This window comes from Cuculus canorus, chromosome 7, assembly GCF_017976375.1.
Source record: "Cuculus canorus isolate bCucCan1 chromosome 7, bCucCan1.pri, whole genome shotgun sequence".
Taxonomy (NCBI): domain Eukaryota; kingdom Metazoa; phylum Chordata; class Aves; order Cuculiformes; family Cuculidae; genus Cuculus; species Cuculus canorus.
In genome coordinates, this window is record NC_071407.1 from 19,083,254 (window position 1) to 19,095,630 (window position 12,377).

General features: G+C 38.6%; 1 protein-coding gene across 8 annotated transcripts in view; it reads right to left on the bottom strand.

Annotated features, from left to right (window-relative positions):
• Nucleotides 1-12,377, bottom strand: part of WDFY4 (WDFY family member 4) — a 151,477-nt gene that overhangs the window by 104,477 nt on the left and 34,623 nt on the right. For all 8 annotated transcript variants that reach the window (XR_008450752.1, XR_008450755.1, XR_008450753.1 and 5 more), the window contains 11 exons: nt 11,525-11,637; nt 10,371-10,578; nt 10,029-10,105; nt 9,124-9,342; nt 7,938-8,122; nt 5,590-5,821; nt 3,732-3,883; nt 3,119-3,230; nt 2,815-3,005; nt 1,080-1,232; nt 593-666 (listed from right to left, as the gene is read on the bottom strand). Coding sequence is in view for 1 of the 8 variants with exons in the window: in XM_054072005.1 (XP_053927980.1) it covers nt 593-666; nt 1,080-1,232; nt 2,815-3,005; nt 3,119-3,230; nt 3,732-3,883; nt 5,590-5,821; nt 7,938-8,122; nt 9,124-9,342; nt 10,029-10,105; nt 10,371-10,578; nt 11,525-11,637 (1,716 nt within the window). In the remaining 7 variants the exon portion in view is untranslated. The remainder of the gene's footprint in view (nt 1-592; nt 667-1,079; nt 1,233-2,814; nt 3,006-3,118; nt 3,231-3,731; nt 3,884-5,589; nt 5,822-7,937; nt 8,123-9,123; nt 9,343-10,028; nt 10,106-10,370; nt 10,579-11,524; nt 11,638-12,377) is intronic.

Sequence of the window (12,377 nt, forward strand, 5' to 3'; positions counted from 1 at the left end):
AGAGCAATTCTGGTACCAAAAAGAAGGAATCTAGTATCCTGCTTTACTCAGCCCCTCTGTCATGCTATGTCTCTTCAGACACAGCTGTACATCTGATTAAGAAAGTGTACCGTTCTAAAAAAGGTCTTCCTGAGTTGTGTTTTAGTATTCAACACAACTTCATTTATTTTTTATTATCATTTCATACACATATATATGTTTTATATATATGTTTTATATATATGTTTTATATATATTTTATAAATGTTCATATTTTATATTTATATAACAGGTAAATATATATTATTATTTCATACTCAATTCAAATATTCAGATCCCCCTTCCCAGCAGACATTTTAACTTTCATTGTACCGCAGCGGTTCCATGTGAACCAGGTCACCACACAGCTTTTCCAAGTCTGGCCCCGCAGTCACCTCAGTGGCCTATCAAATAGCTAACTCAAGCGCCAAAAAAGCAACGTAGGAATGATTCATTCCCAGAGTCCACTGATTCCAACTAGAATTGGGCCCTTTATATCCACCTCATGGTTCCAGCTTCAGGTTACAAGCGAGCTCGTCCTACATGTTTCTGAATCAAACACTAGCTTGTGTACCTGGAAGACTGCAAGATTTCCACAAGATGTGAAAAAAGAGCAAGGTCAAGATTCTCTGGTGCTTTCATCCAAAGCTGAAAGACAAAGTGAAGCAGAGGTTTTACTGCTTTGCTGAGTGGAGAGGTTAGTAATCTGTGGCAGAGAACAGTTAGACGTAGTTCAGGGAGGATAACATCATAAACTCTCAGTCATTTCTGCAGTTACCACCTGCAGGCACTGGGAAATCCCTGCCAGTGTGAGGGGCTGCTGCTGCTGCTGAGCTAGTTCTGAGGAACAGGCTCTCAGGGTCTGCAGGAACACTCCAAACTGCACCAGGGCACAGTGGGGAGCCACGGTGACAGGACCTGCTATTCTAGAGACTATCAACTCCACACAGTGTGGAAAACCAATGACACTACACCCCAAATATTGGATCCAGGACCAAACCTCATAATATAGAGCCATTTTTAATTCAGCCAAACCCACAAAGTAATGTCAACAGTTTTACCTCAAAGTTGCAGAGAACATACTGGAATGCACTATAATTCTTGATGACTGAAGACTCAAATCCAAGCTCAGCTGTGCCCACTAAGGACAGCATTAACTGTAAAATCCTGTTGTTTAAAAGCTGTGTCTTCCTCTTCAACAGATAGGTCAGCAACTGGAAAAAAAAAAAAGCCAAAAATACCCAAACAAAAAACCCCTTAATAAGTATCTACTAAGTATAAATACATATTTATAAGATAACATATAACACTATTTTTAATTCAAGACAAATGCACAGTTTACTTGGCTGTCGTAGTCATGCATGCATATATCTTATATTAAACATCATGAAGAAAGAAGATTACTGTCTAGGAATAAAATTTTGTGCAGTAAGGTAAAGTTTTGGAAGTGTTTGACAACTTTGTGGCACTGAACAGGAGCAAAATACATGCCATGTTACACTGAATAGAATTTACAAAAAAGCAGCATAAGAACTGTAAATAATCATAGCAGGTTTTCTACGACATTCTTCATGGGTTTATTATTAGTTGCTGGTAAACGGTATTAGTTTAAAAATAATACTAACATTGTCCTCTTCAAATGAAAGACATTCGTGTGAAACACTGCCAGTTTATCAGGTAAGTCTATCTTTGATTGCTCAATGAATTCCTGATACAGTGAGAAAAATGTTCAGAAAGTCACTATCTTTTGAATAGGTTTTAAGGAATAGACATTCATTCAAAAATACATATCAAGACACGTTCTTATTATTTGGTGGTTCAAGAAAAAAATTGTTCAGGCATCCAAACAAAAAGTAAAACCACTCCAGTGCAACATGATAATCCGTCATGAGAAGAGAATGCTATGTAACACAAAGCCAAATGGAACAGTTCATTCACAATCTAAAGGCTGGTGTTCACCTACAAGAAAGGACCGGGCAAGCAATACCTAAGTATGATAAATACATTAATATGAATCAGAATCAACTTACGAACAATTCACAAACTTGGAAAATTGAAAGTTTATAATAAATCATTTCTGAAGCCAATGTTAAAAGTCTCATTTGGAACCATCTCTGTTAAAGAGTTCTCTGTTCTGTAGGACTCTGCTTAGCCTATACAGCATAAAGTAAATGATACTGAACTGAAATTTCACACTTGAGCCTTAACCCAGCTAGTGTTGCATAAGCAGTGCTTAAATATAACCAAACTCTTCAATCTGCACAGCTTTCAGGTTTGAAGGATGAACTTAGGACAGACTTAATGAAATCCAGACAGCAATTATTTATATCAGCACAATTCCTAATACACAGTGAAGCCACAGGAATTCATTGTCAGCCCTACACTGGGAAGTCTGTAATGAGGAATCTTAGGTTGGATGAGCCAAGGGGAGGAAGTAGACTTGCCTGAGAAGTGGTCTTTTATGAGCGGGATCAAGCATGTTGGGAAAACGTGAAGGGTAGGTCACTCACAAATCTGCTGTACTGGCTTTAGATCATCAGATCATAGCCAAACAAGAGGTACCTGCCCTCACCTTCCCATCAGCAGATATACTGTTATAGAGGTTCCTAGAGATTGTAAGAACAGGATTTAGAGCACTATCCTATATCCCCCTCTCAAAGATCTCAAAACTTACAAAGTTCCAATCATGAGTGCTAATAGCCAGGATGTGGTTGGCTCATTGCCACTGATAGATTTTGGGATAAGGTTCTGCAAGAGAAATAATATAACCAGAATGAATGAACAAAAACTATCTACCTGGTATCCATGTATGTGTCTCATCAATTTTTCACTCATTGGGCTACTGTTCAGGACGGAATTCAGGACTTTGACAGTTGCGTACAAGGTGTGGTCATCACAAGCCATAGCAATGAGACCCAGAAGAATGGCAGGGCCTCCAATGAAGTTCAGGCTAGTAGCTGCTGCAGAGGACTGGAACACTCTTACCCCTAGGAAATTGCAGTGTTATTCTACCAGGAAGTTACATGGACTAAATCTGTTAGTGGACAGAGAAAAGCCCAACACCTAAAAATTATGAAACATTAAGAAATAGTTCACTCACCATGTTGTCCCACAGCCACTGACCCAATAGACCGCAAGGAGCCTGAGAGATGTCCAGCAATATTCTTAGCTAGGAATATTGGAGTTGAACTGTCTCGAGAGTTAATCCCAATCTAAACAGATAAAAGAGATGTCCTAAGAAACAATATGACAGTACTTGGAAGCCAAAAAGTAACAAGCAGATGCTCCAATACTTTAGATTATTTTATTACTTTTAAACTATGAAAACTATTTCCCATTCAAAGTTGATTGCTAGGACAAACATTCACGCACTTCAAATATCCCACACCACCATTACTTCGGCGTGTCAGTAGGCCTGGCTAGAACAGCGTGTGAAAGGTCATTGTGAAGGCCTAAAGAAATCACAGACTGAAACAAACTATTATTAGACCTGAAAACTATGGCTTTTGTTGCTATTTTAAGAAACGCTTTTAACACTATGTTCACACTGTCCAATCTATCTTTCTCCACAGACTAAAATAAAACTATGAGTAGAATGGAAAAAAAAATAAACCACTGACATTATGCAACTAAGACAAAGCAACAAACCGTGCTCCACGAAACCAATCAAACAAGAGAAAATGCGTTTAAGACAAATGAGGGAGATCTGTGACCTCTTTGGCAATCAGCCGGCCATCCACTTCATTGTAGGAGCTCTTTATATTTTGAACTGTAGTGAGAGATGAGCACGTGGCATTGATTCCAAAAGAAATCTTCTCTTCTGCGATCAGAGGTGTAGGATTATGATCATCACATTTGTCCTCACCTAAAACAAGAGAAACTATAATGCTAAACATGTGAGACAGGAGAGAGTCAGATCGAAAATAACTGGAGAAAACCAAATATTCAATAGGAATTGATTAGGACTTAACTATAATCAGAAGACAGTCCTCATTCTTTACAACACAATCTATGGCAGCTTGCCAGTGTAAGCACCAATAGGACATGTGCTTGGCTTATCTCCTCTGGTTATGGTTTGTATAGGTCTTACATCCTCTCCCAGTATTCTAGATATCTCTGGGGCTTCATGTGATTACACTCTCTGTCCACACAATATAAATTTTCTGGGCACAGAAAATATTTCAGGGGCCTTCCATGTTACTGGGAGCTTTCTCAGGGATATCAGGAGCAAAGATTCACGTGGAAGAAAAAGAACAGCGGCAAATGTTTACAGCTGCCAACTCACAATACTTGGGAAGATTCTAGAAATTACCAGGTTCAGCAGTTTAACGACTGTATGAAATTCTCACACGCTTTTCTTTCAAGAATTTTTTATTTTTGGATTTTTTTTTAAATCCTGTATTTTTGACAATTTTATAAACTGGGAAACCTGGATTTTTTATAATATAATATATAATTCCCAGGTTAATTTTTTATAACCTGGGAAACTAATGCTGAGGGGGACAGCCTTTACAAGAAAAAGAATCAGCACTTTGCTAATTAGTGAGAAGCAATGAGATACTTGTGAGATGGGACACAACACTGCTGAAACAATTCAAATAACAAGGTCGCAAATCCAATTTAAGGAATGAACTACGGTATTTTGGGGGTTTGTGCTGAAACTCTTTTTAAGTCAAAATTTCCATCAAAAAAGTTTCTTTAGGTGTTTTTATGGAACAGGGAGATGTTAGTGCGCAGAGGACAAGCACCTCAGATTTCATAAAGTCTCAACACTTCAAAAATCAAATCCTTCTGACTTCTGTTGGTAATATTTTCATTTTAGGGTTGTTTTTTGACACAATTTATCTTTCAATATCCCCCTTCCCATGGCTGACCTGGAGATTTTTTTTGTCTAGATAAACAGCATTCGGTAGGAGTGTTTTCAGCCAGTCTTTTTGTTTTGCTTTAGGCTGGAGCATCACTAGCTGAGATTATTCTGCTCTTATCAAATGGGAAATTACCATCTCATTTAACCTGAGCTTTAGTACAGAGGTGAATGCACTATTTGTTGAATAAACAGTAATCAATAACTGAAATGTTTCGCCTGCCTGTTTAATAATTGAAGCTAACAGTATGCTTCAGTTAAAAAGCCTCTTCATTAAATGGAATGTAACTTATTTCTCCATCCTTCTCTGCTACTCTGCAGGCATTTGCAATTAAAGATGCGGCTGCTTCTTCTGCTAAGTTTTTTCTGTAGCAACATGAAGCAGCAGCTTTAACTGAGACTTTCTCCATTTAATGTTTACCCAACAGGAATTGCAGTCTTACATCTCCTCAAGGACATGTTATCTCTCTGTACTCTCCATCTCTTTCTGCTTCTTGATTCCTGCACTTCTTTTTCTGCCCAGTTTTCAGTGTGTTATAAGATCCTTATGATGTCTTGCTACAATCTTGTACAACACTCAGCAACGCAGAGTTCCAGGATTTAGAACAAGCTCTAGGCACAGCTAGAATACTAATAGCTGATTATAAGAATAAAAAGAGCATTGCCCTGACAAACAAATAGTGATGGATATGAGAATGATCACATACCTTGAAGCTGTACTGCTTGGAAATTGCTACAATACTGTGGGCCAAGCTTACTAATCACCTCTATGGTTTCCACAGAGATGGCTTCTTCAAACAAGTATGTAGGGCCAAGGCGCCAGGTTAAGGAGGACTTCTGTTTCCAAATTCGAGGAGTAGCTATGTACCCATACACGTCTATAAAGGAAGAGGGTTCCATGGAAATACAGCTGCCTGGTAAAGGCTGGAGATACTGCATCTGCAACAGAGGAAGAACTCACTGAGGGAACCCAGAGTCGTCAGCTATTGTGCCTGGAAGGTGCTGCCTGCTTCCTCTTTCCTTGAAGTCTCAGCCAGTCATGCAACGCAACTACCAACGGCTGTTTAGAGATCAGATTTTCAGAAGTATTACAAACATAAGCATTTCAGAAAGCTGAAGCCTACTTTTTCTTCAAAAAACAGTCAAAATAATTTCCAGTGTTGGCAAAGAAAAACCCTATCTTGACCCCAGATGTATTTTTATTGTTCTAATACTCATACCTCAGACTGTTCAACACAGAAAGCCAGGTTACAGATCGTACCTTGCAGTAGGCAACCAGAGAATAAACAGTTTTTGAAGAGTGTAGAATGCCCAAGCGCATAAGTTATCTTCAGTGAAAGCAACACAGTTTCAGAAATTGGGCCGTTGAATTTTGGTAACTAAATAAGTATTCAGCATCCTACATTGAATCCATAATTTTTTTAAAATGTGACAGCTGTCGTAGGAAGTAATTGGAATTTTTTTGGTAGAGAGAGACTATATTGTACTTCAGGGCTTATCCCTGCCTTTAACAACTTGCTGTTAGGACAACACTTCTAGTACCTACTTATCTCTGACTACTAAGATGTAGAAGATGGGACTGGTCAGGATTAGGAGGCAGGACTTGATATTTGAGTGAACATATAGGCTTGATGCAACACAGTGACCCACTCACTCCATCCTTGCCCAGCCACGCCACCCAAAAATAGCTTTTGATATTGTTAACAATCTCTGTGCAATCCTAATTTCTCTCACAATCCTTTCTTCACTGTACACAACAAGATAAAGGCTTTCATAATGTCAGAGACCTCAGCACTGGGACCATCTTTTATTTACTAAAAGCTTGTTTTATTTATTATGAGTTGTTTCATTGTATGTTAAACACATTTGCTGTGAATTCCTTAATCAATTGCAATGCTTAGGCTTAGTTTTATTGATGACTTTCAGTCTCATTTGAAGGAAGGCAAATTAAATTAAATTTTCATTCTTGAAATGGATATAGGTCCCAACAGGCATTTAGAAGACAGATCATTTTTCTCAAGTATGGGAAAGAGAATATTTGGAATTAAACAGGTTGCTTTTACAAGGGAAGTATAAAATGCACAAATGAGCTTTGCATATGTTGAGATTGATTTGAAATATGGTGACAAGAAGTAAGAGACAAAGGTTATAAGTTTCAATTAATAAAAATATATTCAAAAACAAAACAAAAAAAACACCACATCAACCAGATTTGAAATACAAATAGTCTGCACTTTCAATATTGCCAGCCTAGAACATTCAAAAGTCAAAAATCTAATCTCAGAAATAATTTGAGATTGGCTTCAAAACCAGAAGCATGATGATAATGATAATACAAACCAGGGACTCTTCTCATTTATCATGTAGATTATGAACACTTCAGGTGCTTTTGGATTGATTTCTCATGATATCTCATGCAACCTGAAAAATTCACCATTTGAGAATTGACTCTTATGCAAAAAGTTTAGAAGAAATAGCACATTAGGGGAAATAATAGCTATGTCAACATTTGCAATGAACTCATTGATATTGACATTTACAAATTTCTCCTAGTTGAAACATTTCTTTGATTTCTGTTAACTTGAAAAAGAAATATTATTTTAATTCAAGAGCTATGTCATACATTGAAAATCTAGCAGAAAAGAGGAACACTTATCTGCTCCTGAGTGCTTAAAATGCCAGTGGGAAAAAGGCCATTGACTCAGCGGATTGTTCAATGGGTGTAACAGCAAGAAGACAGCTCGAAACATGCTTGTGTAAGATGCTTGAGGAAATTCCATCTATCTTGGGATTCTTGCAAAGAGTTGGCCAGTTACAGTTACTATCAGCATCAGTATAAGCTGATAGCACACTTCTGAAAAGCTGCACAAATACTCATCCCATGCTGCATGGATTTCTGACTCCATTCACACACAGCACAGAGTGGCATGTGTCATATATGCAAACCACCATGCTTTGAGTCTCAGGTTAATACTGAAAACTCACGGCATATACATGGGGAGATATAAATGAAAAGGCAAATGTGAGGTACAAGATCTACGCAGAGAGCCTTTACCTTTGCAGAGCCAAGCGTCTGACCATTTATATAAGCTGATGCAATGCAATTCTTCTTTGCTTCCTTAGCAAGTGTCACTGTGAGATGATGCCACTGGCCAGTGATCAGTAGCTTGCCACAACCAAACTGTACTTGCCCTGGAAAAGGGGAGGGATTTGGGACTTCACCCTCAGGTTCCATGATATCTGTAACAGCAAAAACAGGTGGCAGTCAACAGAAAGTCACTCACCTTCCCCTGCCCCTGGAATACAACTGTCAAATGTGACACAAAACACAACTCTATGGGTATAGAGTGATTTGGTAATTCCGTTCAATGTCTTTAAAACATACCCTAAAGGTTTATTATGGGGTCTTGAGACTTGGACAACTTTCCAGATCGCTCCAGCATACAACTTGCTGTATTCCCAAATAACACCTGCTAGCTGCTTTAATGCTGCAACATATTCTAAGAGGTGAACTCCTCAAGATATTCACTAAGTCAGCTTACACAAAAAAAATTCCTAGCAAATTCATGAGATGACAAAACTCTGTACTTTAACTTGTGGCTTTTATGAAAAGAGGGAAGCTGGGATTTTAAATCAGAGCACTCACATAATGTCAATTGTACATGAAAAATCCCACCTACTATTCCTGCTCCATTAGCAACCTTCTCTGCAATGTTCAATTCACATTCACATTTGAAGTACCTACTGTACTCGGTAAGGAGAAAGGGATAAATGACAACAAGGAAAAAAGATTAAAAAGCTGTCATAGTAGAAAAGATACTAAACGTGAAGAAAGGAAATGAACTGTTTTATTAAGAAGCTAGATCACTCCCAAACTCCTCAGTCCTACTCTCTAAATCTACCTACTGCCATACAGAACAGAGAGGAACCAGCTGGTTCAAGTCCAGTCTCTGCAATTGGATGCAACTACACAACTGACATTCAAAAGTTTTCCCTAGAATTTCTACACATTTTATCATATATTGCAGGCCACAAAATAACTTTCACTGCCTACAGCAAACTTAAAACTGAAACATGACCAAGAATTACAACACAACAGGCTGCCAGAAGAAAACTGAAGAGATTAAAAGTCTCATTAGCGTTGCGGGTAATTATAAGAAGAGGAAATTTGTCAAAAAAAAAAAAAAAATTCCAAATAATCAGAGGACACAGCACTGCAGTTTGACTGAGAAGAGCCTTACCGAGCGGCTGGAATTCCACTTCTTCTGTGGAAATGACCAAAGAACGGTCCTGCGGTAAGAAGCTTACTGAAAAGCAAACAAATTCTTGCTCTGTTCTTGACATGTGCCTCACGACTGTGAGGAAACGGAGTGGGTGACTGTTGTGTATCAAACCAAACTTGCTAACCAGAAACCAGCAGGACACTGTCAGGCCACTTGAGGGAGGGAACATTCTGGCGCCTGTAGACAGAAAACAAAAAGGCAGTAAGGAGGCTGGTTTTGCTGTGCAGACGTTAACAAATTGCTTTCTGTTTCATTTGTAGCACAAACAATGTAAGAACCAACACTACAACACGAGGCTTAATTTCTGTTCTGTTAGATTTTACTATCTGTCTTCAATATCGGAGACTGCACATCTGAGTGTGTGCACATCTATAAACAACCTAAAATTGACAGATGAGAAATAACTGCTAGATCTCCATGCCATGGATCTCATCAATTGGCAAGCACTGAGCCAGAAACCAGTTTTCTCAGAGTTCACCTAATCCAGGAAGAAAAAGGTAGAGCCATTTCCCTGTTCACCCAACAGAGGATTTTGATCCATAGGTGAACACCATCTTATGTTAAATGAGAGTTTCTATTCCTTACATGAGAGATTACTCTAAATGTAAGACCATTTTCTTAGCAGTCTATTTTAAATTTGTATTTCTAAATGTTAGTGCTAATGCATCACACTACTAAGCTGCATCTAATACTGCATTTTAGTGAGTAGTCTATGTCATACAGCTCAGAGCTGGATTGGGACACAGAGAAGGAAGAGTATTGAAACACATAGCTTATTGTCTGCCTTTTCTTATGTTGAATGTTTTCAGTGGGGCTGAAAAGCCAGTGCTTTCAGGAAGCTGTAGGTGAACCAAAGTGCTTACCCGTGCCAACTCCTCCTGAGACAGATTGCTCTGCACTGGGTCCCATGACAGTGGCCAAGGTAGGGAGGTATAAGCACCTACAAAATCAAACAAGCACCCATTCCTGAGAAATGCAAAATAGTACCTGAAAGTTACCAGTGACTTAATACTGCAGAACAATTGTGGCAAGGCAGAGCCTAGGCTATCAGACATATAAGAACAAATTAGGTTGGCAACATTGCTGCAAAGAAGGCAATGATACAGCACAGGATTGACTAAGATGGAGAGAGAAGTGATTAGTTGGTGTGTTCAGAATAAGGGCGTGCAGACTGTACAGCAGCTAAAAAGTAACAGCAACAATACCCGTATCCTTCCATGGACATGTCAAACTCCACAAATGATGGAGCCAAAGCAGTGCCACGGAGCTGGAAGTTTCGAGGTGATGTCATGGAGACGAGACTCATTGCAGTCTGGAGTGCCAATGCAGATCCCTTAGACATCCAAGGAGATCTGCTAACAGGCGCAACTGTCTGAGGATCAGTTTTATTGTCCGCCATGCCCTCTTCTGAGCCTAGAAGATCAACATCAATGTCTGCAATGCTTTTTTAAATCACAGGCTTTGTCTGTATTCAATTCATCACTGCTAAGAACAACCTTGCATGCTCTTCAAATAACGCATCCTGAGCAGCCTGTGGAAATCCTCAGCAAAACACAAAAATATTGCACTGAAGGAATTTCAAAATGGGAGGCTGGCAGAAGACATGAACTTACAGAAGGGATAGTATATTTTCTCTCTTCAAAGAAGCTCCAAACTTAATCTCTAGTGAAAAATGCTCCTAGCCCATTGGTTCTATTTTTCTTATACACAGATCATTCAATTCTGACAGAACAGAACGTTTACAGCCAGCATGTGGGAGATGATCTGAAGAATCACTGCAATGAAAACATGGCTCAAATTTGCACCTTACTGTATTCAAGTGTCTCATAGGCATGAGAATGCTTTAAGCACGAAATACTACTGTTGTAGACTTTCACCTGCAAAATATGTTAGAATAGAGAAAGGACTTAATGGAAAATGGTCTGCATAAGCAAGGCAGATTACTAGGATGTCATAATTACAAAAAGCAATGCTCTTCAATTCATATTTTGAATCTATTTCTAGCTATAAACCACAGGGAAAACATGCTGCAAACCAAGAGACGCTCCACTTTGTTTGTGGATAAGATTAGTGATTTTATAGGTTGTTTCCATGTCTGATCCAAAAAAGTCTGAGTCTATATCAGCATCTGGCTTCAGCACACATCTTATAATTTGACCTCTGATGGTCATTAGTTTAGCTCTCAGTGTTCACCAAGTATCCCTCAGCACGGGCAACAGCCAGTCTAAAACATCCAGGCACACTCTACCTTCACTGTGACCATCTTTGAGAAACCTACCCAAGAGCATTTTCCTGTCATTACAGAGACATCTATAACCCAGCCAACATACTGGCAGCTGGCTGCTCATTGTGTGCTTACCTTCTGTCCAAGCCACATTAGTTGAAACACTCTCCTGATATGAAAGAGCCTTAGTCTTGCTTGAGCTGGGCCTGGAAGGTTGTGGTGGTGAACCTCCTAGACAAAGAAATTGCCTAACATGGGGAGAAAAAAAAATAAAAAAAGAAGAAAGCAACAAAAAAAAGGAAAACAATTAATCAAACCAGACGCTTTGGAGTTAGAGCAATCACGCAAATGCAGCTCAGTCTTCTGGAGACCAACTTTCTTATTGGATACCAAATTTTAAAGACATCTCATATAAACCAGAAGGAATGTTTTCCATAGTATGATCACAAATATTTGTTTTGCTTTACACTTCTCCTTTCATACTGAAAAAAAATCAAAGGTTTATTTCATTCAGCAATATTTTTGAATAACATTAATTTTTCAGAAAAATAAATACCTATGGTGGCTTGGTTTTTTTTATTTTTAAAGAAATTCTGTTCCATTTTTGAGTAAAATAAATCCAGTCTTCCACTGCATATCCAACCTCATCCGCACTCTAATCTCTGTTAGGTACTCTCATGCCTAGCATTTGTTAGCATTAACGAGGAAAATGTATCCTCAAAGAGGGAACAGAGACTGAGAAACAAGATCACACTTTTTATTTCTGCATCTGTTATTGACATGGATCTGAGCTAAGAGAAAGTAACTTTTACTCTTCAGAAAACAGCTGCTCCATATAAATACCAGGAGAGAGTAACTGTGGTCGCTTTGCAGTTACTTAGTTTGTTACCATACATAAAAGGATTTACAACCCCTGCAAAGCTGATGCAAACTCACACCACCTTTAGTAAGTAATTTAAACACATACCCTGTCATCAATAATAGTACA